A 26,271-nucleotide genomic window follows, 5' to 3' on the forward strand; every position below is an offset into this window, starting at 1 on the left:
CTAAGTGGCATGCCTCTTTAGTAATCGGCCAATCGTCGCCGCCTAACTTCACCTCACCTCCCAGTACAGCACTAGAGTCCCCTCAGGGGTGGCCGTCCCTGGTCAGTCCAGCTCCAGCAGGCCGGGACGGTAGGACGTTCCCTGTCAGGCAGCACTTCCGCCTCCCGGGGCCCGTGCAGCTCACCTCCTTCACCTCCCGCGCTACCCCAGTCACGAGTTGTTTTCGGGGGCCCGCCCCTCCACTTGCTGATTGGGTAGCTCCTGAACCATTGCTGTCCTCTGATTGGTTGTTCCTTTTTTGGCTCTCCAACACTGCCTAGACCGACCGGATACACTGGTAGGGCTTCCGCTTCCCCCTTCTCCCTCCTCCCGCTTGTCCTCCTCTCCCAGTCGGCACCACAGCGGTGGCTGCCGGGTGTGGTGTCGGTGGGTCGGTTGGTTTTTCTCTCACCGTTGGTGTCCGTGCCGTTGAATTGCCCGCCATGGCTGAGCTGGATCCATTCGGCGCCCCTGCTGGCGCCCCTGGCGGTCCCGCGCTGGGGAACGGAGTGGCCGGCGCCGGCGAAGAAGACCCGGCCGCGGCCTTCTTGGCGCAGCAGGAGAGCGAAATTGCGGGCATCGAGAACGACGAGGCCTTCGCCATCCTGGACGGCGGCGCCCCCGGGCCCCAGCCGCACGGCGAGCCGCCGGGGGGTCCGGGTGAGAGTGCGGTCGCGTTTGGGGCGAGAGGACTTGTCTGGAAACTCGGCCCACAGTGGGTCCGAGAGGTTCTGTGTGACTTGTGCTCCTTGCTGAATTAGGAGGTTAGGGAGCAGTGCAAAGAGGAAACGAGACCCTGGCCCAGTCATGCAGAAACCTAGGCTCGAGAAGCCTGCTCGGTTCTCAGCGTGTTTGAGTGCTTCTGGGCGCGGGCGGAGCGAGAAAGCAAGTATAGGGTGGCAGGCTTCGGAGCCGGAAGAAGCCCGTTCAATTCAGCAACTTTTCATTAAGCACTTGCTGTGCCTTTAGTCCGGTCTCTGAAGCAACCGCATTGGCGCAGTTTTTCCAGACTTATAAGCAAGTCTGAGCCGAGCACAGAACTCCAGTTATTAGAAAAGGAGGGCAGAAAAAAATAAGAATGGAAATACTGTTTTTTGAGAGATACAAACAAAAGTAGCAATGCAGTTCAGCATTTAAGCACTTAAGGTGTACAGAGTGTTGGATTACGAGGAGGAAGGAGTGAGTAGGGAACTCAGGAAAGATGGTCTAGGTCTGGAGAAAGAACTGCCAAGCGGGATAGGAGTTCACCATGGTTGAGCGATTGATTTACAGCTAGGACTTATGGAGCTCTCCCTCTGGGAACAGCTTTGGTAGGCAATATTGCCTAAGTAGAACCCACGATTAGCCTAAACCAATCAGGGAGGGATGAAGAGGTGAATAGAGAATGTTCTCAGCCAAACTCAAGTAAAAATGGGGCAGGTAGGATGGCAGTTTGACTTTTGGATGCTTACCTGTGTGTGATGCTTAGGATCATGAGTGGAAAAGACCTATTTAATAATACAGAGAAGTAGGAAATTCAGCCAGAAGAAATGAAATACGGCTTTTCATTCACTTAAAAATTTCCAACTAAGGGAGAATAGCGCACTATTGGGGCATATAGGAGTAGTGTCTACACTAATCTGATTTCAAACCTTAAGGGGCCAAGTAGGTAACATATACGAGAGAAGCTGACTTGACATGAGACAGTAGAAGTGTTGGAGACTGGGACTTTGGTGCACTATAGTAGTGCTCTGTGTAAAGGCATTCAGACCCAGCAATCTCAGGTTACTATGCCAGCCAGGCAGAACCTTTCGATGGATGGATTGGGGAGGGTGCTGCTAGTTTGCAGCCTCTGAGTTTTTGACTGCACCATGTTGCTTCCTAAGCAAATCAGTCCCCTAATAAGAACTTAGTGGGAACATGTAATATGCCCGAATATGCAACTTTATAGCAAGTAGGTTGGACTGAACTGGGCTGTGATTGCGAGATGAAGTTGGCCTTAAGTGATTAGGAGATATTTTCATTGGGTGGTCTCTAACATTTGTCTGAGAATTTTAAAATTGACTTCTTAGATCCTTAGTTTACCTTCCTCGTTTAGTAGAAGAGAAACAATCCTAGAGAGAAATAACTTGCTTTAAAAAGCATGAGTTAATAGATGAGCCCCAAGTCTACCACATTCTGTTGTAGTGTTTAGTTGTTTTAGCCGGGGTGTGGTGCGGTAAGAGACAGGCAGTTGTGGCTGTCCCAGGTAGAACAGATTTGGGAGAAGCAGGACCCAAGATCTATAGTTGGAAGATTGTCCTGATTCAAGGACAGTGTTACCCTTACTGTTTTATCTCCACTACCTAGCAGTGTGTCTGACATGTAGTAGATGCTCACGTTTGACAGAGAAATGGGCAAAAATGTCAGATCCAAGGGTCCTGTGTAGAACTGACAGATCTTGGTGACAGGCAGTTAGGGAAAGTAAAAGGAAGAGAATAGAGTTGGATACTCGGGTCCTTTGTGTATCAAGCCTTCAGCAAAGGGAAGGAAAGAAATGGTTGCTGACTTAGTTCCTAGGAAGGACTTTCTTAGTGAACTAAGCATTTGGTGACTTAAAGCCAGATTCCTGACAGTGTAATTGAGGTTGGTAATATGCAGTGGTCAGCATTTCCTTTGGGGATTAGAGAACTGATTGGACACTTTTTCTCTCTTAGTTTTCTTTTTCCTTCTTTCTTTTTTTTTAGGATATGCTCCAGTGGTTAAGATTCTATGCTATCCTAAACTGCTTGAGTGTGAGTTTAGCTTTGTGATCTCAAAGTATATAACTACCACCACTGCCCGGCCTCAGTTTTCTCCTTTGTAAAAGTTGCATAATATAATTTATAATGCTATGTGGCATCTTTAGGATTACATTAAAGAGTGTCTATAAAGTGCTTACAGTTATATAGTAAGTATCCAGTGAATTCCAGCTACTGTTAGTGGGAGAAAGGAGTTACAAGGCCTTTAGGCTTTGAAGTGTACTGAGTAAATTGAGAGGTTTTAGGCGGGAGCTCTCTTTCTGATGTATTATACAGAGGTATATAGGCAGTCAGCTATGACAGATTGATGAGAGGAAACTAAACTGGCCCCCAGCCTTGCGGAATGTTCCTATGGAGGATGGGCACAGGCAAAAACCAGAGAGGTTAGGGCTGAGCCTTGGATGACTCCCTTGGTTGTTAAGAGATCCAGAAAAAGAGACATAGGTTTAGAGGCAGGAAGTAACCAGCTGGGTGAAGTGATATTGAGGTAACCAGCTGTGGGGGGGATATTGAGGAAGAACAGGTGGTCTTGAAGGAGGCAGCACAAGTAGAGCTGTTGAAAAGCTCTCAATCATGAGGGCTGAGTGGGGGAAGAGAACAGGAGAGACAGGCCACAGAGTACTGCAGTGAGGCACTATTACGGTGTTTTGTTGATTTGAGACAGAGCCTCGCTCTGTCGCCCAGGCTGGAGTGCAGTGGCGTGATCTTGGTTTACTGCAACCTCTGCCTCCTGGGTTCAAGCAGTTCTCCTGCCTCAGCCTCCCAAGTAGCTGGGATTACAGGCGTGTACCACCATGTTCAGCTAATTTTTGTATTTTTCTTAGAGACGGGGTTTCACCATGTTGGCCAGGCTGGTCTCGAACTCCTGACCTCAAGTGATCTTCCTGACTCGGCCTCCCAAAGTGTTAGGATTACAGGCGTGAGCCACTGTGCCCGGCCTATTTGTTATGTTTTTGACAAATTACTTCTTTCTTTTTGGGTGGGGAGGCGGGGAGAGATGGAGTTTTGCTCTTATTGCCCAGGCTGGAGTGCAATGGCACAATCTCGGTTCATAGCAACCTCTGCCTTCCGGATTCAAGTGATTCTCCTGCCTCAACCTCCCGAGTAGCTGGGATTACAGGAACCCACCACCATGCCCAGCTAACTTTTTGTATTTTTAGTAGAGATGGGGTTTCACTATGTTGGCCAGACTGGTCTTAAACTCCTGACCTTAGGTGATCCACCCGCCTCGGCCTCCCAAAGTGGTGGAATTACAGGCATGAGCCACTGCACCTGGTGACAAGTTAGTTGTTGTAGGAGAAAAAAGAGACACAGGTGAATTAAAGTGAAGCTTTCTGGAGAAGTAATTTTATTGGTAGCAGTGGTGGAGGGAAGTTTAGGGAAATCTCATGAGTGATAGTTAAGTATACTGCACATTTGCCGTATACCGGTACACTTTCAGATACTGGCAGTAGCTCCGCGGGTTAAGTGGTAGTGTCATATTTCAGATGAGAATGGATCAGTGTGGAAGTTGAGCAGTGTCCCTAAGGTAGCAAGGTAATAAATGGCTCAAGTGCAGCTTCAAACCTAGGTCTGCTTGACTTCAAAGGTTTCTGGAATGTGGAAAGTTGAAGGTGGGTTTGGGACAGTCTTTCACTTTGAAAACTTTGGCCCTTTTTCTGTCTGGAGTTCCTGAAAGGCCCTAGAAAGTTTCCTTCTGAAGCATCGTGTTGCTTAGTTTAGTTATCCTAGTAAGTCAAGGCCCTACATGTCCTTTCTGCATGTTTCCACAGCAACAGACGATCCCTTGGCTTGAGCCAGTTGTTGATTCTTGTAAGAATGTTAGTGCAGTAATACAGTAACTAATAAAGAGGAAAGCAGATGCCAGTGGGTCTGGAGGAGTCTTCAGACAGACAGCATGTGATTTTTTAAGGAGACGTGGGATGAGGATTGCTTCTTGTTTTGCATATGGAGTAGTGATCAAAGTCTCTCATATTCCAGCCCAGGGCTGGACTATATTAGTGGATAGTTGGTATGTCAGCTGTACTATATTAACCATAATGTAGCCCTGGCCAGACTAGCCATTGTAGGATCTAGGATTTAAAACTATCTCACTCTTATGTCTTCACAAAAATAAATTCCAGGTGGATTAAAGAGAGACATTTAAAAAATAAAAGAACAAAAGTGAATATTTGTCTACCTCATAATAGGAAAGGCCTTCAGCATAAAAGCAGATACAGAAATCCTAAAGAAAAAGTTGATCATGTCTACATACACAAATTAAGTTGTTCCGGGTGTTAAATTCCATAAACCAAATCAAAAGAGAAACTAGGGAAAATACTTGACTATTAATACAGAGCGAATACTTAGAGATCAAAAAATAGCAGGAAAATAGGCAAACTCAGAAAATTCCGTAAAGAAGAAAATCAGATGTTGGGTATGTGATTACCTTACTGGAAATAAGATTGGCACAACAAAGCCACCGTGAGTTTTTTTTCCGTTATCAAATCAGCAAAAATTTTAAAACATGATCAAGCACAGTCGCTAGTATCAGGGAAGGTCTAAGAAATGGGGCACTTCTGCTGCCAGTAGTACTATAAACTGGTAGACTAATAGGAACAAGTGGGTAGGGTTTTAGAAGTCTTTAAAATACGTATCCTGAGTGGGGTGCGGTGGCTCACGCCTGAAATCCCAGCACTTTCAGAGGCCGAGGTGGGCAAATCACCTGAGGTCAGGAGTTCGAGATCGGCCTGACCAACATAGTGAAACCTTGTCTCTACTAAAAAATGCAAAAATTAGTCAGGCATGGTGGCATGAGCCTGTAATCGCAGCTATTCGGGAGGCTGAGGCAGGAGAATCGCTTGAACTTGGGAGGTGGAGGTTGCATTGAGCCGAGATTGCGCCACTGCACTGTAGCCTGGGCAACAGAGTGAGACTCTGTCCAAAATAAAATAAAATAATAAAATAAAATAAAAAAATATAAAATAAAATATAAAATAAATAAAATAAAATAAATAAAATCCTGGCTGGGTGCGGTAGCTCATGTCTGTAATCCCAGCACTTTGGGAGGTTGAGGCAGGTGGATCGTCAGAGGTCAGGAGTTCGAGACCATCTGGCCAACGTGGTGAAACCCCGTCTCTACTAAAACTACCAAAAAAAAAAAAAAAATTAGCCGGGCATGATAGCTCACACCTATAGTCCCAGCTACTCAGGAGGCTGAGGCAGGAGAATCACTTAAACAATCCAGGAGGCGGAGGTTGCAGTGAGCCGAGATGGCACCACTGCACTCCAGCCTGGGCAACAGAGCAAGACTCTGTCTCAGAAAAAATAAAATACATATCCTGTGATCCAGCAATTCCTTTTTTCCTTTTTTTCTTCTTCGTCTTTTTTGTTTGTTTTTGTTTTTTGATTTTTTGAGATGGAGTCTCGCTCTGTTGCTCAGGCTGGAGTGCAGTGGCGCGATCTTGGCTCACTACAACCTCTGCCTCCCGGGTTCGAGCTATTCTCCTCCTTCAGCCTCCTGAGTAGCTGGGATTATGGGCTCAGTGCCACCACCCTGGCTAATTTTTGTATTTTTAGTATACAGAGGTGTGTTTCACCATGTTGGCCAGGCAGGTCTCTCCTGACCTTGAGTGATCCTCCCGCCTCAACCTCCCAAAGTGCTGGGATTACAGGCATGAGCCACCGCGCCTGGCTGTAACCCAGCAATTCTACACCAAGGGATTTATTACAGAGGTGAAATTGAATATGCTTCCCCCATACTTTCACTAGTTTGATAAAATTCATATTTCCCAAACTTTATAGAATGCTTTAAAAACTATATAGGTAGGTGGCACATGGCTTAAAGTAGTAAAAGGCCACTGACATAATGAACTACAAGAAACTCATTTTTGTACTGACATATAGGAGTAAAAGTCAACTAGGAAAATTAAGAAAAATGTGAGAGGCCAGGCATGGTGGCTCATGCCTGTAATCCAACAATTTGGGAGACCGAGGTGGGTGGATCGCTTGAGTCCAGGAATTCGAGAGCAGCCTGGGCAGCGTGGCAAAATCCCCTCCCTACAAAACATAGAAAAATTAGCCAGGCGTGGTGGTGCATGCCTGTAATCCCAGCTCCTGTGGGGACTGAGGTGGGAGGATCGCTTGAGCCCAAAAATGGTCGAGACTACAGTAAGCCATGATTGGGCCACTGTGCTCCAGCCTGGGCGACAGAGCAAGACTATCTCAAAGATGAAGCTGCAGGTCTCTGCTCACTATGGGTGATTCCAGGCCACACTTTTTTTTTCTTCTGCAGAACTTTCATAGAGAAACACTGTTCTCTGAGACTCTTCTGCCAGTCTTCCATTTGTTACCACTGTAAAATAGAAAACAGAAAACAAAATCAAAAGGTTTTGGACTTGGGAGCTTGAGGACAGATGTGTCCACATTTTGGTGAAGTTTGTATATAAGCACATCTTGGTTTTATTATTTTGTTGTATATAGCACCTACCACAGGAATAGCATTTAGTAGCTCAAGGTTCATACAGCATATAATGCTGTATTCTGCTGTACAACCCTTTGGCCCAGTGTTTGACCAGTCTTTATTGATAGACCAAAACCTTATGTCTTGCAGATGCTGTTGATGGAGTAATGAATGGTGAATACTACCAGGTACAGAGTACTCTGATTCTATTCATTGATAGTGATTGAGAGTTTTCCTTTCCTGTGATTTTAATTGACCTAGAAAGAAACCCCAGTCCTTTGACTTTCCTGGATGTATTACTGGCTGGTATGTTATCTACCAAAGTGGAAAGATTTAAAGAGAGGTAGCATTGATAAAAAGAGAACTGTTTTAAAATGTTATTTACCTGCCCCTAGTGTTACCACCTTTATTCTAAAGAAACTACTCTTCAAATGACACTGTGTTAAGTGCAGTAAGTTAGTACTAATACTTTAAATAGTTCTTCTTCCATCTTTGTTTATAGTCTGATTAGGTTAACCTGGTAATAATGTTCCTTTGTTCAATGAGTGGCACATGGAATAGTTCTGTAAAGATTAACATTTATTTGAGTCTTTTTTTTTTTTTTTTTTTTTTTTTGAGACAGTCTCTGTTGCCCAGGCTGGAGTGCAGTGGCACGATCTCATCTCATTTGCAACTTCCATCTCCTGGGTTCAAGTGATTCGTCCGCCTCAGCCTCCTGAGTAGCTAGAATTACAGGTGCACGCCACCACGCCTGGCTAATTTTTTGTATTTTTAGTAGAGATGGGGTTTCACTATGTTGGCCAGGCTGGTCTTGAACTCCTAGGCTGAAGTGATCCGCCCACCTCGGCCTCCCAAAGTGTTGGGATTACAGGCGTGAGCCACTGCACCTGTTCTATGTGGTTGCCTTTTTTGGGGGGGGGGGGTGGGGGGGGGGACAGGGTCTCATTCTGTCACCCAAACTGGAGTGCAGTGGTGCAGTCTTGGCTCACTGCAACCTCCATTCCCCAGGTTCTAGCAAATTCTCCTCCTGCCTCAGCCTCCCCAGTAGCTGGGATTACAGGCACACGCCACTACCACCTGGTTCATTTTGTATTTTTAGTAGAGACGGGTTTCACGATGTTGGCCAGGCTGGTCTCGAACTCCTGACCTCAAATGATCCACCCACCCCAGCCTCCCAAAGTGCTGGAATTACAGGCGTGAGCCACCGTGCCTGGCCTATGTTGTTGCTTTTAAGGTAATCCTTTAACATTTTACAGCAGCCACCATTGTTGTTAGAAACAGGGGTTCTGACTGGTTGCTTGTGGTGGCTCTGCCCGGGTGTGGTGGCTCACGCCTGTAATCCCAGCACTTTGGGAGGCCAAAGTGGGCAGATAACCTGAGGTTAGGAGTTCGAGACCAGCCTGGCCAACGTGATGAAACCCCATCTCTACTAAAAATACAAAAATAAGCTGTGCGTGGTGATGGGCGCCTGTAATCTCAGCTACTTGGGAGGAGGTGGAGGCAGGAGAATTGCTTGAACCTGGGAGGCGGAGGTTGCAATGAGCCAAGATAGTGCCACTGCACTGCACTCCAACTTTGGCAACAAGAGTGAAAACTCCGTCTCAAAAAAAAAAAAAAGAAGAACCAGGGGTTCTAACTCAGGTGAAGTGCATTTTAGGAAGGAATTTTTGGTATTAATATAGGACAATTGTGTTTTGTGTTAAGGAAAGTAATGGTCCAACAGACAGTTACGCAGCTATTTCACAAGTGGATCGATTGCAGTCAGAGCCTGAAAGTATCCGTAAATGGAGAGAAGAGCAAATGGAACGCTTGGAAGCCCTTGGTAAGGAATCCCTTTCTGTCTTTGGGTATCTGTTTTCAGTGGAGTAGTTGACCTGGACTCTACTTTTATTCCTTTTTACTTCAGATTAACCGGTGTCATTGTCTGATCTTTGGGAAGATACCTTCTCAGCCTGAAGGTTACAAGGCTACCTGCCCAGAGATGCCTAATCATAGGCCATTGTGTGAGGAGTAGAGTAGCCGGAGAGCCCCAAGATCCTCTCACAGGAAGAGCATAGTGATGCTATTACTGACCTCAAGAGTAGCCTCAGGTGGTGTTTATAGGGTGCTGTGTAAACTTGAAAGATTCAAGTTTCACATGTCCATGGACTTTCACAGTCCGTTTTTCTTTTTTTTTTTTTTTGAGACGGAGTCTCACTCTGTCACCCAGGCTGGAGTGCAGTGGTGCGATCTCCGCTCACTGCAAGCTCCACCTCCCGGGTTCACACCATTCTCCTGCCTCAGCCTCCCAAGTAGCTGGGACTACAGGCGCCCGCCACCATGCCTGGCTATTTTTTTTTTTTTTGTATTTTTCGTAGAGATGGGGTTTCATCACGTTGGCCAGGCTGGTCTCGATGTCCGACCTTATGATCCGCCCACCTCTGCCTCCCAAAGTGCTGGGATTATAGATGTGAGCCACTGCGCCCGGCCTCCATTTTTCATTTGAAGGCTGAATTAATTTAAGGTAACATGAGGAAAATGAGGTATGTTAGCAAAAATGTACAATTTGTTTTTCCTACCTTAATATCTCTGTAAGGTAAGTTTTACAGGTAAGAAAAGTGGAGGAGAGGTAGAATAAGTATTTGGAATACTCAGCTAAGAAATGGTAAGAGTCACAATTTCAGCTGAAGTCTGCCTTGCTTCAAAGTCACTACGCATCCCCATCAGCCACATTGCTTTCTAAACATTTAGTGCGCATGACCATCTAGCCACACGGCCTGGCGTTTGATAAAGAGATGTGTACACAGAGTGTCACCTGTTGGTTCATGATCAGGGGAGACTTGTGTCTATACATGGTGGATTGGAGAAGTATGCAGAGTGTGAGGACATAATCCACATTGTGGCCTTTTGTTTTTTCTTTTTTTAATCAGCTGACTTTAAGATTCATCTTTTCTCAACTTTACAGAACAACTGAAAGAAGAGGAAAATAAATGTGTGCACCCCCAGAATCAGTAATTAATATTTCACCATATTGGGTTATCTTTATATAAATGATATGTTTTAGACATATACACACATACACAAATTGTTCTGACTGACCTACTTTAAGATAAAGACATCATATACTTCATGTCTAAATATTTCAATGTACACCTCCTAGAAATAATGACATTCTTCTATGTAACCACAGTGTCAGCAGCATTATTCCCTCTTGGGAACTGTTAAACTGGTGAAAACATGAGTCCTTATTTTTCAGATGGGATAACTGACACCCAGAAATAGGAAGGGACATGACCCAGATGACACAGCCAATTAATGCCAGATCATTTATCTCTCTAGTCCTTTTATCTCTCTAGTGCAATTTAGGTGACTTTCAGAACAAAGAACACACTTAATATTTGAACCTTTATAGCACCATTCAGTAGTAATTTCTTTGGTGGAAATATTCTTTATGTGTACTGTCTAGTATGGTAGCCACTAACCACATGTAACTGTTAGTACTTGAAGTGTGGCTTCACATTTCAAGTGTGACTGAGAAACTGAATTTTAAATTTTCTTTAATTTTAATAAATTTGCATTGAAGTAGCCACATGTAGCTAGTAGCTACCATATTGGACAGTGGAGCTGTAGGAAGATGAAAATGGGTCCTAACAGCTTTGGTCGTTGTTTGTTCTTTGTGTCTTTTGAGTATGCTTAGAGCCAAGATTTAGCTGGTCTTAGTACTGCTGGAGTATCTTTCATGTTACAGAACCCAAATTTACAGAACCCAAACCACTCCAAGTTGGAGTGCAGTGCAGTGGCACAATCTTGGCTCATAGTTTCCCCAAGCTCTAGCAGTTTTTCTTCTCCATGGAGAGAGTCTACTTTGGCGTCTGGAAAGATTTAATTTTTCAATTATGAAATTGGGTACTTGGGGAATACTCTTACGAACTGTTTTCTTAATTCAAAGTGCTTTTTTGAGAGAAGTAAAACATTTGGCCTTGCATTCCAACTGAATTGTATTCACTTGGTTCATGAACAAGGTGTTCCTTCAATTTCACCTTTTTTCCTTGCAAAAACTGTGAGAAAGCACACGATGCCAAAAATAGAGAACTGGTGCCAGTGGTTTTCAGCCTAGCTGCTTGCTACATTCTCAAGTAATTTTCTTTTCTATGACCAGTAACGAGGGTGGCCAGAATGGAAGGCACCTGTGAGTGTGCTTTGCTGTCTAAGGGGACTCTTCCTCTTCATCCTCTGAGGGGAAGAATTCTAAATTAGTATTGCAGTGGCACTAAAGCTGCAAAAGCCAGAAGACCAATTTAAATGTACTGTTTTATACAGTAACCACAGTCTGTTCAGCAGGTCACCATTTTTATTTAATTTTTCAGAGATAAATTTTATATTTTAGACCTAATGTATAATAAATTTTAAGTGAACATCAAAATACATAGAAAATACTGTCCAATCAAAAAGGTAATTATTTGGAAGTAATTTCACCACGACTGAAAAGGGGGCCTTACATTTTAAATTAGGTATTGCCACATGGCACTTCTAGCCCACGGCTTCTCATTGCAGCATAACATCTTCCATTCCACACCCATGCTTCATGCCATGATAGACACATGTTAGATGTTTACTGTAGAGCTGGGTGGGGTGGCTCAGGTCTGTAATCCCAGCACTTTAGGAGGCTGAGGTGGGAGGATCACTTGAGCTCAGGAGTTCAAGACCAGCCTGGGCACCATAGTGAGACCCTATCTGTACTAAAAAAAAAAAAAAAAAGGAAAAAAAAATAGCTGAGGTTGGTGGTGCACACCTGTGGTCCCAGCTACTTAGGAGATTGAGGTGGGAAGATCACTTGAGCCTGAGAGATTGAGGCTGCAGTGAGCTGTGATAGCACCACTGTACTACAGCCTGGGCTACAGAGCAAGAGACCCTATCTCAAAACCAAAAAAAGTTTACTATGTATACTTTACAGTCATCAGTGAAAAATCTGAGAAAATGATTCTTCTGAATGATAGATGACCTTCCGACAAATTAGATACCAAGGTGAATGTTCTTTCTAACCTGAAACTTGGGGGAGTTTCTAGCTGCTATTAGGCTTTTTCTTATGGTTACACACAGCCTTTTGCATGTTGTTACTGTAAGACCTTTCTTGCAAAGGCCCTAAAAATGCCCAAGAATGCTTCATTTTTCATCCCTTCTAGTAGTTACTTGACGCCACTACTGCTTTCTACTGTCCTTCTCAAATACACTAATTACAGTTTGGGCTCTTGCTCTGCACTTTCAAAACTCTGTCCAGATCACTGGTGGCCACTTTCTAGTCACATTTTGTGATTATTTCTAGGCTTGCCTCCCTTTCTGTCCCTCCCTTTGGAGGAAGCATAATGAGGTAAGCAAAGTGTAAGCTTTAGAGCCAGATCTGGGTTTGAATCTTGGATCTGTCACTTACTATAACCTTTAGGAAGTTCACTCAAACTTTCTGAGCTTTAGTTTTCCTCACTGCTGTAAATGGGATCAGAATTTACCTTCTTGGGATTGTTGTAAAGATTGAGTTAGATGTCTGTAAAACACCTGCCAGATAGAATATCCAGAAGAACTTGTTTAAAGTGAAGTATCAGGTTAACTTAAAGTGTTACCTGCCTCAGTAGCTATGACATGTTGACATGTATTTCTTTTTTTTGTTTTTTTTGTTTTGTTTTGTTTTTGTTTTTTGAGATGGAGTCTCGCTTTGTTCCCTAAGCTGGAGTGCAGTAGTGCGATCTCAGCTCACTGCGACCTCTGCCTTCCAGATTCAAGCGATTCTCCTGCCTCAGCCTCCCCAGTAGCTAGGATTATAGGCACATGCCACCACATCCAGCTAATTTTTTGTATTTTTAGTAGAGACAGGATTTCACCATGGCCAGGCTGGTCTCGAACTCCTGACCTCAGATGATCCACCTGCCTCGGCCTCCGAAAGTGTTGGGATTACAGGTGTGAGCCACCACGACCAGCTGGCATGTATTTCTTTATCTCTCACCATTTACTGATGTATGTCTCTTTCCCTTGTGGGAAAACCATATTTAGTCCTCAGAAACTTCATGTTTCATGTTTGAGAATCCAATCTAGCAAACCTGCTAGGTGTGCATTTTCTTGCTCTCATTTCTAGAACGTTTAGGTTACCTGTTAACAATGATCCCATACCTCTACCCCCTGCACTTCTCTCCAGTGGAGTTTCTTTTGTAGCTCTGCCCTGGCTCTGCCACAAACACACTCTGCAAACTAGGAGTAGATGCTTTGTGGTCCTCTCTAGTGCTAATATTCTGTGTTCTAGCATTCTCTGGTTCCTGAATCATCTCTACTTTTGGTAATTGTCGTAATAGCACCCTGCTTTACAGAAGTGCTTCTACCATATTTAGTTATTAGAGTGCCACCTTGTGTTCCACAAAACCATTGTCAAACCTAGAATATGGACTAGTTTGGGAGAAGAGTTAAAAGATTAAGATGAATACCCTACTCTGAACTAAATATTGGCAGCATTGGTGAAGAATTATCTATAATTGTTTCTCCCCCCATTGGTGCCCAGATGGCTTTTTTCTTATTATTAATAAAAGTCAGTATTTCCACATACAGCCTCCTCTTTCGCTCTGCCAAAAACAAGACAGAACAAAACTAATGACCCACTAAGATGTCAGTGGACTGGGATAAGACCAGGAATAGGATCCAGGAATAGGACTGTGGAAAGGAATAGAAGTACTGAAATCAGAGTTGGTTGTGCAAACAGGGAAAACAGAAGTTTATTTTCCCCTCCCTCCTCTTCTCCCCCAACATGCACATAAACGTGGACCTGCATCCACTGTAAGTTCATTAAGACCAAAATAAACTGATGAACTTCAGTTTGCACTTTGCCTCAGTTGTATTGTCTTTCTCTTCTCTCCCTTCAAAGATGCCAATTCTCGGAAGCAAGAAGCAGAGTGGAAAGAAAAGGCAATAAAGGAGCTAGAAGAGTGGTATGCAAGACAGGACGAGCAGCTACAGAAAACAAAAGCAAACAACAGGTCAGTCCATGGTGGTTGTAGCACATTTTGTTTTCCAAAATTGAATCAAATCCATTCTCAGCATCCAATCTAGGTTTTTGTCTTCTGCCTCCTTTAGTGTGAAATGTCTGCAGTTTTTAAAGAAAGTGCTTGAAACAGGTAGCAAGTCTCTCAGGTTTTGTGAGCATAATTCACCCTATTGTTTAGCCATCCCAGCTGTACTGAGCTTAGCTCTCTGAGAGTTTGGTTAATAAATGATGTGATTCAGCCAAGGGAAAAGTTACTTTTCATGGAACCCTGAAATGAAAGCTGGGTGTCATGAATACACCCAGATCTAGTTACTTTGGATATGATTATAGACTTGGTCCTATTGAGTATCCTAAATATAGCCCTGCCCTCTGAAAACCCCTTCATGAAGGGGTCCATTTTCAGGAAAATGTGCTTTGTAATTAGACAGCCAAGAATGTTCCAGCATAATTACTTTAGAATTGAGGGTTCTGTGGGTACTTATCTGTGCCTTAAAAAGTCTTGAATTGACTTATTAAAAATACTCTGTTTGAAATAGATTTTATTTAGTTACTGATGGTTAAGGAGTTGTGAGGAGAAAAATGCTTTCATTCTCATATCACCACCCACCAGCAGCTGGGCTTTAATGCCCTGCACTTTGAGCCCTTCTTGGAAGCAGCAAAGAGAGGATATGTGGTGTTGCTTCCTTCAGGGCAGGCAGCTTCAGAGCCCAACTTTCACCAAATAGTCAGTCCATTCACTTCAGTGTATAAACGGGCCAGACTGGGCCTGGGGATATTTTTAATTTTCAGGGTAGAGCCTTGGGTTCCTGTACACCGAGGCAGGAAGCAGGTTGGGTTAAGTGCCCTTATCTCTGGCAGCTCTGTTAGACAGAGATGTGGCAGGAGAGAGAGCTAATGGCTTTGCCAGCCAGCCAGTGCCATTGCGGGTCAAGTATGACAGATCAGTTGGACTCTCTTTTGTTTACTAGCAGCCCTTCAGCTCATTGAATTCCAGCTTGAGCCTGCGTTCTGGTCACCTTCCTCTGGGGCGGTGTGCTCAAGGAGTGCCTGTCAGGTTCCATGTGGAGTTCTGTGGGACTGCTGTCTGGTGTGCAGGCTAGGTTGCCAGTGGTGATGGCTTCCATCAGCTACGTGGGGCTGTTGTCGAGCCTGTGGTCAGTAGGTGGTGCTGACAGGTCCAGGCTCCTGTGTCCTCTGCTCCTTCAAGATGATTTTCTCCCAGGTGCAAGTTCAGATCAGTAAAGCCAGGTGGGGACTGTGTACGAGCACCCTGTGAGCCCTGGGAACTCCCCTAGCCGGCGGCCCTGGCACTTGAGTTTAGTTTGAAGTACTGTAGCCATGCCAACCCTCCCTGCACAGGATCTGTGATGCTTCAGGAACTTGACACGCAAATTTTCAAACTTAGATAATGAATATGTTGGTAACAGCCTTTCTGTTGCAGAAATTTTTTCAAGGAAGTTTTGCTAAACTGTCAAGAAAGGGATACTCTCTGTATACAGAATCCATTGTTCTCAGAGGGAGTAATGACACCTGTTTTTAGGAGCTTAGTCTTAAAAAGTTTAGTCTCTCCAGGCATTGAGTTTGGGCCTTGGTACCTTTCTTTACTTGGAACTGTAAAATGCTGGGTAAGCTGGTCTCACAGATGAACCTCTTAAGTTCCAGAGAGAAAAAGGGACTTTCCCACCACTCACTGAGAATGTAGAGCTGTTTAGGAAGCAGGTCACTTGCCTTGTGGGAACCTTGCAGCACAGGGCTGACCCTGAGAGCATAAAGCTAGTGGCACACTAGCCATTGTCAGCAGGGCTCTAGGACAGAAGAGATGGCTTTTACACTTTATTCCAGTGATTCTTCACTGGTTGGAGGTGGGAGCCATTTGAGAGTCACTTTGGGGGACTTCTTCCAAGGGTCTACACCCTCCCTTGGAGATTTTTGTATTGCTGACTACTCCCCCTCCATCCATGTTTGACTCTAAACTTGAGTTCAAAGGAATAGGTCCCATTTAGATGTATAAAGTAATTCGTCCTTGTTATCTGTCTATGGGTAAAGAGTGAATATTTTTAGAAAAGAAAATAGAGGCCAGACACCTTGACTCACACCTGTAATCCCAGCATGTTGGGAGGCTGAGGCGGGCAGATCACTTGAGGTCAGGAGTTTGAGACCAGCCTGCCCAACATGGTGAAACCCCATCTCTACTAAAAATACAAAAATTAGCCGGGCGTGGTGGCATGTGCCTGTAATCCCAGCAACTCGGGAGGCTGAGGCAGGAGAATCACTAGAACCCGGGAGGTGAAGGTTACAGTGAGCTGAGATTGCGCCACTGCACTCCAGGCTGGGTGACAGTGAGACTCGGTCTCAAAAAGAAAACGGGGTGCTCATTTCAAGCAAGTATGATTCTCTCTGGGATGTTAAGGGGACCCGAGAGATAAGGCAGAAAGGTGAGAAGTTTGAAAGAGGAAACTCGGAGACAGGAAGGGCATCCAGTTAATTGTGAGAGCATCCTCAGGCCTCCTGCCTTCCGGCTGCCTCACCACTCGGTCACCAAAGCAGTAGGAGCACATCGCGCCTGGTACTGCACTGGGGGTTGGTGTGTGGCCGGCAGACATGGTTCTTGCCCTGCACAATCTGTAGTCTATTGTCAGTCCCCAGACTGCATCTCCCTACTTTTATCCCAAGTTGGGGCCTCAGTGTCATGGCACAAGAGCTGTGAATTATTCAGTGACAGCCATGGAAAAGAATTTCCTTTTCATAGGAGCCAGCCAGAGCAGTGACTGACTCCTGCAGCTGGATGAGTTTGCGCGTCAAGAACAACCCCAGAACATTTACCCTATTACAGGTAGCACTTGTGCTTGTCAGCTGTTTCAAGGCTTGAGAAACTTTGGGGAATGCACAGTTCTCAGAGATGACAAATATTTTTTTCTATGCCCACTTTGAGGCTGTTTATGGAATGAAGTTCTGCATTGTATTCATGCCTCCAGAGCTTGTCCTGGGGCAGGCATTCCTCTTCCCTCCCGTCTGCCGAGCCTTCCTGAGCCTCTTCCTGCCGTGGCTGAGGATTGCTACTTTCAAGTGAAAGACAAGCGGAGGGCCACCTGTGTGTGTGTCTGATTTTCTGTTTGTTCTGGGCCTGCAACCCTGACAGGGGATATGCTTGTCACTGAGGAGCTTTGGTCTTGGGCTAGCTGCAAAGGAGCAAGAGCCTGACATTCAAACTTTGTTGCCTTAGTGATGATTTGACAGGAGTCGTGAAACCTCTACTCTTCTTGTGGAGGGAAACCCAAGTTGAAATCGATCAGATTTAGCCCTTTGTGTAAACTAAAAGGATTGTGGCTTTACAAGCCAGCCTGCCTTGCCTTTTCCTCCCACTCATTCTGCCCACAAACAACTCTGTTTTCCTGCTGAGTCACTTTAAGTTACAATCAGCCTGCTCTTTTTGCTTTCTTTAAATTCCCACAAAACACCTCCTGTGTGTAAACCAAAATGGGAAAGAAGGAAGGGCATGTGTGAGCTTCAAAATTAACTTAAATTAAAATTACTAGAATTTGCCTTCAGATAAATATGTGAGGTTAGCTTAATGACCAGGCATGGTTATCCTTGAAAAATGTCTTTCCCCTCGCCCACCCCAAATCGACTTGACAAAGGACAGGGTAAGACTCTGTGAGTGAGGTTCCCTACCCAGCCACAGTGGACAAGAGTGGGCTGGCTGAGCCCAGGGAGTCAGTCCAGGGCAACAGTCAAAGCCAGCCTGGCCCCTGCTGTAAAAATTTCTTCACCCAGTCTGCCCCCTCCTTCCTGTCTGAGAGCCCTGCCACATTGAGAGTTAAGAAGGGATGAAGTTCTGGATTCTGGGCTGCGTCTTGTCAAAGCCAATTGAGTCTGGTGTAAAAATATTCAGAAACTGTATCCGCTTCTTGAGCAGAGAGCCATATTCAGAAACAACATAAGCCAGGGCCAGGATCCTAGTCCAGTGTTCTTCCCACCAGACCACTCGCCTCCAGCCGTTTTTTCCTGTAAGGTTGAGATTTTAAAATGACCAAATGTGTTCCAGGATTCTGAAAATGTATCCCACCCAGCCAGTGTGGGGAAGCAGTAGTTGGATAATCCAAGATAAAACTGGCTTTGGGTCCTAGCGCATCTGGTATCTGGCAGCATTCCTGCCTGGTGATATTTACTGAGATAGGCAGGAAGGTGGCGTGACTTTCTGGGCACACACCAGCAGGGAGAAGCATGGCTATGTAGTAGAAAGAGCCCTGGACTTAGGGCCAGGCTGCCTTGGTTGTGAGTCCTGAATGCTGCCACTGTGGTGTAGCCGAGTAAGTTGTTTCATCTCTAAGCCTCAGTTACCTCATCTGTACAGTGGGGGTGAGAACAGTCAGGGTCATAGGTTGTTAGAGTTAAGGATTGAATCAACATAATGTATGTGAAGGGGCTTAGTCCATAATTGGGTGCTTAATAAATGCCCATGTTGCTGGGGTAAGCCAAAGGGATGAAGTTGGCAGTACTCACTCTGTCGTGGAGCAATCCCCATGTCGGAAGACCAGCGGGAAACCAGTCCTGCTGAAGTCTCCAGCGCTGGAAGCCTCACGGGGGTTAGGAAGGAGCCTTGGGAGCAGCTCCTCAGAGCACAGTTGCACCTCAATTGTGGATTTTAGATGTTTCTGCTTCTCAATGTTCTCTCTTTTTTCCTGCCTGCTTGCCTGCCTTTTGGACCTCTTGCTGTCTAGGGTGGCAGATGAAGCTTTCTACAAACAACCCTTCGCTGACGTGATTGGTTATGTGTATGTTGCAAAACTAATTCCTTTTTCTTGTGATTCTTTCTACTTTTTGTTTAGAGTTAATGCTCCTTTTATGTCACAAGTTGCTTTGCTTTTTAAATTATTTCAAATTGGCATTTTGGGGGCTGCCTAAGAATTGATAAGTGGGGTATGATCCGTTGATGAATCTTCCAGAATTGTGACTCCCTGCATCCTCTGATGACCATTTTTCATATTGGGGGTTTTGGAAGGAAGAAAGCTAACTCACTTTCAAAATGTGTCATTTGCGATCTTATCTGGGAAGGGTTTGAAGCTCGGGGAAACTCGGCCCTGTTGCTCTTGCTGCTGTCACTGCTGCCATGCCCTGTTGCCTGCCTGCCTCAGGTGGGAAGGAGGTTTCCCCACCTGGGAGCAGGTGGCAGTCCTAGGAGGTTAGGAGCCAGTGAGCAGCAGCACCTTGCATTGCCAAAGTCAGAGCTGCGGGGCAGCATTTTCCATACTTGGTTCATTCAAACGATGTGGGGTCATTTGCTTTTCCCTCAGGCAGAAGAGTCCAGAGCAGAGGAGGTTGTCTCCAGTGGGTGTCTATAATTGTTCTTCTGTGGTCTCGCATGTCAGAAATTGCTATTTAGTGGTCAGCTTCTGATGTCCTGTCTCCTAGCACAGGGAAGCCCCAGCTTTGAGATCAGGATAGTTGAAGTGTCTGATATGGGCCACTTGGGCTTCTCCCCCAGACCCCTCAAAAGAAACCTGCATCTTCGCTGGAGAAGGTGTTTTTCTTTTTTTTTTTTTTAAACGATTCCTGTTATCAAAGCAGTGTTGCTGAAGAGCTAGAAACAGTTCTCATTGTCTCCTCCTTAAAAATTAGGGCTGGCTTTACAAGAGAAGTAAGGGTGGGATGGAAGAGGAGAGGAACCTGTAAAAGGTGGACGATGAGCTCAGGTCTGTAGAGCCTCTCAGGGCCTATGACCTTGAGATGTTCATCCCCTTAGAAGACAGAACTGGGTTTCCTGGGCCCCCAGATGCATTTGCAGTGAGACTTGTGAAATGCTGGACTTACAGGTGGTGTTTGATTTGATTTCTGCACATTCTCTCTGGAGTAGAAATGGAGACTGGAAAGGTCGAGTCTGGTTTTGCTGGGCAGCTGGGTGGCCAGCAAAGCCAGCTGCACGTCCCTAAGCACAGATAGAGTGGCAAGGGCATGTCCAGCTTACTGACCATCTGCATTGAGCTCATTCTCATTTTCTATATCTGACTTAAAGTTTCTCTCGTTTCTTTTCTTCTCTTCACCTTTAAGCACAAACATAAACCATCCTTGCTACAGCCTAGAACAGTTAAGTAAACCTTTCTCACTGCCCCTAACTGTGTGTGCCATGAAGTCGCAGTGTTGTAGTGGCTCTGGGCTTCAGCGGTGTTTGCCACGGCCATCCCTGTGATAGTGCCACCCCTCCGTCCCTACAGACCAGTCATCTCCATTGCTTTTGCTTTGCCCGTGATGCTTGTTGGAGTAGATGAATATAGTGTGTCTTACTGCTGTCCTTTCCGGCTGTAGCTCCCACCAGTTAATTCCGAACTGGGGGTGGGCTGACCTTGATGTGAAAGAATGTTGGAGCAGCATCCTGCCAAAAAGCAACTCACGTTGGCTCTCCTGCCAGTGTGCCCTGAGTGGCCCCAAGGCACCTGGCTGGAGGGAAAATGGCAAACTTTTGGCTGACTGGAGAATGTCCTAACAAACCCCCTTCCAGAATGGCTTTAGTCTCTAGTGCCTGCTAGCATGGGAGCTTTGTCTTGAATTCCTTTTGATCTGCCCCGTTTCTCTCCAGCCTTAGGAATAAATCTAGAGGCTATTGTGCAATGATCTGTGGGCTTTTAGAAGTCTCTAAATTTCCTTGAAATTCAGTACAGCCCAGCATAAACTACTCAAGCTCTTGACCAGCCTGCTGCTTTGTTCTTGTTAATAAAAGCAGTGTGTAGCTGGCTAAGGACTTGTTTTATTAATGCTCCACAGGAGCAGAGACAGCCAGACAGAGAGACATAGTGAACCCTGAACCAAACACCTGTATTCCAACATTTTACACAGTGGTCTGGGCACCCTGTGCCTAGGAGAGCCAGCCACGTGTCTACCTGAGTCTGACCTGGGCCAGGGACTGTTATCTTGGGAAAGCCAGAATGCCATTAAGAAAGGGACAAACAGGCAGTTGCTTGTGTAGCAAGGCAGCCACCAGGTTGCTCAAAGGGGGTTCTACATAAACCAACATATTTTGTTGTTGCTTCCAGGGCAGCAGAAGAAGCCTTTGTAAATGACATTGACGAGTCATCCCCAGGCACTGAGTGGGAACGGGTGGCCCGGCTGTGTGACTTTAACCCCAAGTCTAGCAAGCAGGCCAAAGACGTCTCCCGCATGCGTTCAGTCCTCATCTCCCTCAAGCAGGCCCCGCTGGTGCACTGAAGAGCCACCCTGTGGAAACACTACATCTGCAATATAATCCTACTCAGTGAAGCTCTTCACAGTCATTGGATTAATTATGTTGAGTTCTTTTGGACCAAACCTTTTTGTCTTTAGAGTTGATCATTGTTTGTGATTGCATGTTTCCTTCAACTGTGTTCTCCCTGGCATTCAGAGAGGAGGGGGAGGAGCAAGAGGAAGGGGAGGGAAGCCTCCCAACAGTAGCCTCAACCTGTGCTTTTGTGCATTATTCTGAGAATAAATTTCTGTTTCAAACTGTATTATGTGAAGCTTCTTTATTGACCTCAAGATGTGTTGTAGTTTGGAGTGAGGTTGGAAGGGTTGAGGAATTTCCTTGAAATTTGTAGGGCTGAGGAGGCACAGCCACTGGGCACACAGCCCTGCCTTGAACTGAGATAGCGCCAGGATCTAGAGTGGGATTCTGTGGACATTTTCATTTGAGAAGGGAGTTTAATGGCTGAGGGGGTTATAGCGCCGGGATCTAGAGTGGGACTGGACATTTCTACTTGAGAAGGGAGTTTACCATGAGGGGGTTGGTAGCTACTGACCCAGAGTGGGATTCTGTGGACATTTTCATTTGAGAAGGGAGTTTAATGGCTGAGGGGGTTATAGCGCCGGGATCTAGAGTGGGATTCTGTGGACATTTTCATTTGAGAAGGGAGTTTAATGGCTGAAGGTTAACCCCCTCATTATCTACCTAAGACACAGCTGTGAATTCTCTCACCAACCTAGTCGTTTTCTCCCAGATGGGCTCTTGTTTGCCAGTGTCCCTCGGTTTAGGGTCTTGGATAGTATATTTCAGCAGGAGTCTGTCTGGGGCATGTAGACTCTAGTAAGACCTTGACTCACTTGGATCTGGCCAGTAAGCCTGAGTCAGGACAGCATTCACATGTGGCTAGCCCCATTACTGTTGAGTCCCGTAGCACATCCCAAGCACTTGGTTCATATTTCTCTTGTGAAGTCTTTCATCTAGACCTGTGCTGTCCAATGCAGTATTCACCAGGCACATGTGGCTATTTAAATGAATTTAAAATACATTTCTAGTCCTAGTCACAATTCATGTGCCCAGTAGCCATATGTGGTTAGGTGGCATTTGAATTGGATAGCACAGATTATAGAACATGTCCATGGTCACAGAAAGCTGCACTGGACCCGGCTGTAGCTCCCACCAGTTAATTCCAAACTGGGGGTGGGCTGATGTTGATGTGAAAGAATGCTGGGGCAGCATCCTGCTGATCTATACAGGTGTTTCCAGGAGCCCGTGCTTCGTTCAGACACCAGTAAGTTCATTATCTGCCTTCAGAACCTGGCATAGTACCTGGCTTATTTTAGGTGATGTTCCAAGCAATTATTAAAGCTATATTTCAGTAATCTTCTTATAACTACCTGGTATTTCCAAACTGGAGATTGAGGTAAACTGTAATAACATGCTCAGGATGGGGGTTAGGTGTTGCCATTGCCAAGAAGGAAAGGCCACTATCTCTTCAATGTTAATTATTTTTGGCTGGAAGGAGCTTTCATTACTTTTCCTGCTACCTCCCCCTTTCCAAGCTTCTTAATTGGGCTTTCCTTGACCTGGCCCACATTTCTGGCCTCTGCTTATTCCTCCCCCTTTAGTCAAATCTGATTACAATCAAGCAATCACTGTTCACAGACTTTTGTTCCTACTGGAACCTGCTAATGCCATTCCAAATGTCAAAACCCCAGAACTAATTCAAAGGCCACCCCCTTCCCCTGAACTCCCATGGCCATCTACCTGGGGCAGCTTATTTTTGGTAGTCTTGCCTCCCACACCAGCTGGGCTTCTTGAGGTGGGAGGTGGCAATTTTAAATGTCAACAAAATCTGTGACATTCTCTAGATGGAGAGGTGACTGAATAATGTGACAAAAGTGATGCTGTGATGAATTCCAAGGCTAGGTCATAAAAGGCAGTTTGGAACAACTAGCTGGTGGCCCTGAGCCACCTCATAAAAAATTCTACCTCTGAAGCTACCCATGTGGTGAGGAAGCCCAAACTAACCCACACACACAGGGGCCACCTGAGAGACCCTATAACCACACACAGTGGGAGATGCCTCACCAGCCAGCCTCCTGCTATTCCAGCTGACAACTGCAAGTACAGGACACTCTGAGCTACAACTGTCAAGTCTGAGCCTTTCCCAAATCCTGACCCACAGAAACCACGACATGAAACAATTACTGTTGTTTTAAGCTGTTTAGTTTTGAGGTGGTTACACAGCAGTAGTAATTTGGGATTGTTTTTAATATCTGTATGAGACCCACATGGGGCCTCATAAAAAGAGGGAGTGGGTCTAGGAACTCAGTGAGTGCTCAGTACTTAGTTTCAAACTCCTTTCTTGGGGCTACTTTGTTTTATGCCGAATTTTCAATGTTATATATAACAATGCTTTGTTTTTGAGACAGGGTCTCACTCTGTCACCCAGGCTAGAGTGCAATGACATGATCATGGCTTACTGCAGGCCTCAACCTCCTGGGCTCAGGTGATCCTCCTACCTCAGCCTCCTGAGTAGCTGGGACTAGAGCACTCGCCACCACGCCTGGCTAATTTTTTTGTATTATTTTGTAGGATTTTGGCATGTTGCCCAGGCTGGTCTTGAACTCTAGGGCTCAAGCAATCTTTCCGCCTCAGCCTCCCAAAGTGCTGGAGCCACTATGCCCAGCCATGCTTTCTATTAATAGACTTTTTGGTTAAGAAAGCAGTGATATTAGAGGCCTTAAGGAAGTTATATAACCTTCAAAATGTAAGCAATGCAACAACTTTAAATCTCTTCTGGGAAGGAAAATGCTTTTGGCTAGTGAGTTACAAACAAAACAAAATACAACAGGATTTCAACAAGGAAATGTATTTTTTCTTTAGAATTTGGCTCAGAACAGTAACATAAAAATATTTACGTTAAAATAAATTAACATGCAATTACTTAACCATATGTAATAATTTATGTTGGAATATATTAGCCTTCCCATAAGTTTAATAAAAACTAATATTTGGTTTTAGATTCAATACCATCCTTTCAAGTATTTTGTATGAAACTTGGTAGCAATGCAATTGTCTGATGTACAGAGCAAATTTCACTGTAAGAGATTACACCAAAGAACAGATGTCCCTTCATGGAACATCATCTCACCCCAGACTCAGAAACTGAGGAGCCAAGCTTCCTTCCCAGGAATCACCATGGAATGTCTGAACAATAACCAGGCCCTGGAGATTACTGCAGGGCTGGTAGAGTTTTAGGAACCAGCCAAACTTTTTCACACTAACCCACTAGGAAGGATATAGTTCAAATGTAATGTTGATTCCTTCAGTTTATTTGAACACTGAAACAATATGTTGTAGAAACCTTCATTTTCCCAAAATAAAAATCTGAAAAATATATGCACATGATTTTTTAAATATCTAAAAGTACCCATAAAAACTTGTCACTAGGGCCAGGTGCGACGGTTCACGCCTGTAATCCCAGCACTTTGGGAGGCAGAGGTGGGAGGATCACCTGAGGACAGGAGTTCAAAACCAGCCTGGCCAACGTGGTGAAACCCTGTCTCTACTAAAAATACAAAAAAAAAATCAGCCAGGCGTGGTGCATGCGCCTGTAATCCCAGCTACTCAGGAGGCTGAGGCAAGAGAATCACTTGAAGTCGGGGGGCGGAGGTTACATTGAACCACAGAACTCCAGCCTGGGTGACAGAGTGAGACCCCGTCTCAAAAAAATAAAACACCTGTCACTAGACCAAATACTATACTGGTAAAATTTCACAGCAGAGAGGAATATTTGATTAAATTCAGCTGATAGGGTCAAGGATACATTAAGTCATTTACAAATCAGATATTAGTATTAAAGGTTTTGGTGGCCTAGAGTGAATTAGAGTATGTTAGCATTTTGAAAGTTTTTGAAATGAGAGGTTGTGTGGCTTAGCAGAAAAAGCACAGAGGGACCTGGAATCAAACCCTCTCTCTAGCCGCATAGCTTAAACACACCAAGTGTCAAACACACCAAGTTCTATACAATAAAAATTAAAACACCTACCTCATATGTTGAGAGAATTTAGGATAATGTATATGAAGCACCTAGTTCAGAGCCTGGCACACAGTAGGCACTTAATAAGTGGTGGCAGTTAGTATTTCTTTCAAGTTACAGTTCATAGCCAGAACTTTGGCTTTTGTATTTTGACACCAATGAAAACGTGAATTATGTAGCCAGAATCCTGATTCACGGCTCTGGGCTCTACGTAAAACTCATACAAACACTGCTTTAATAGACACCCTAGGGTGTTACTCAACACAGTAGGAAAGGCTATTGAAGGAAGAAGTGTCTGCTGGTCAGTAGCAAAGATCCTTTTGGGACAGTTAATCTCCTTTTAAAGGCTCTAAGTCCCAGTGGCTTCTCAGCTGTCCTAAGAAGATAAGGACAAGGTCACTAAGGCCACTGTAATTTAGATCCCTGGTCTAAAGTCTCTTGTAAGTTCAGCTAGAGTAGTAACATCTTTCAACAAATGGTATCCAGGATTAGGGGGGATATCTGAGATGTCTTGATTGTGATGCTTTCACAGGTATACATATGTCAAGGCTTATCAAATCGTAGGCTTTAAAAAAAAAACACAACAATAAAGCTGTTTAAAAAAAAGCGTACTTAAGCCCTTCCTGGTAAGACTTCCCTCTGTTCCTTGACTGGATCACCTTCTGTGATCTTAGTTTGGGGTTAGAGGAGGAAGGATTTTTTTTGTTTTGTTTTGAGATGGAGTCTCGCTCTGCCACCCAGGCTGGAGTGCAGTGGCATGATCTTGGCTCCCTGCAAGCT

General features: G+C 44.9%; 1 protein-coding gene and 1 long non-coding RNA gene across 5 annotated transcripts; one reads left to right on the forward strand and one right to left on the reverse strand.

The window, feature by feature from the left end:
* Window positions 1–281: 281 nt before the first annotated feature.
* Window positions 282–21,717, forward strand: CLTA (clathrin light chain A). 4 transcript variants are annotated; one of them, XM_009188502.2, is made up of 7 exons: window positions 282–699; window positions 7,390–7,427; window positions 8,944–9,061; window positions 14,120–14,231; window positions 18,961–19,014; window positions 20,288–20,323; window positions 21,268–21,717. In XM_009188502.2, the coding sequence occupies exons 1-7, from the start codon at window positions 483–485 to the stop codon at window positions 21,437–21,439; spliced, it is 747 nt and encodes a 248-aa protein (XP_009186766.1). In that variant the 5' UTR covers window positions 282–482; the 3' UTR covers window positions 21,440–21,717. The 4 variants fall into 4 exon arrangements, with proteins under 4 accessions (XP_009186766.1, XP_009186767.1, XP_009186768.1 ...); XM_009188503.2 differs by lacking the exon at window positions 20,288–20,323; XM_009188504.2 differs by lacking the exon at window positions 18,961–19,014.
* Window positions 21,566–23,959, reverse strand: LOC116270044. Its single transcript, XR_004177929.1, has 2 exons — window positions 22,006–23,959; window positions 21,566–21,938 (listed from the first exon to the last, which is right to left on the reverse strand). It is a non-coding gene; the product is annotated as an uncharacterized LOC116270044 (long non-coding RNA).
* Between the last annotated feature and the right edge of the window lie 2,312 nt (window positions 23,960–26,271).

Source organism: Papio anubis, chromosome 13 (assembly GCF_008728515.1).
Source record: "Papio anubis isolate 15944 chromosome 13, Panubis1.0, whole genome shotgun sequence".
Taxonomy (NCBI): Eukaryota; Metazoa; Chordata; class Mammalia; order Primates; family Cercopithecidae; genus Papio; species Papio anubis.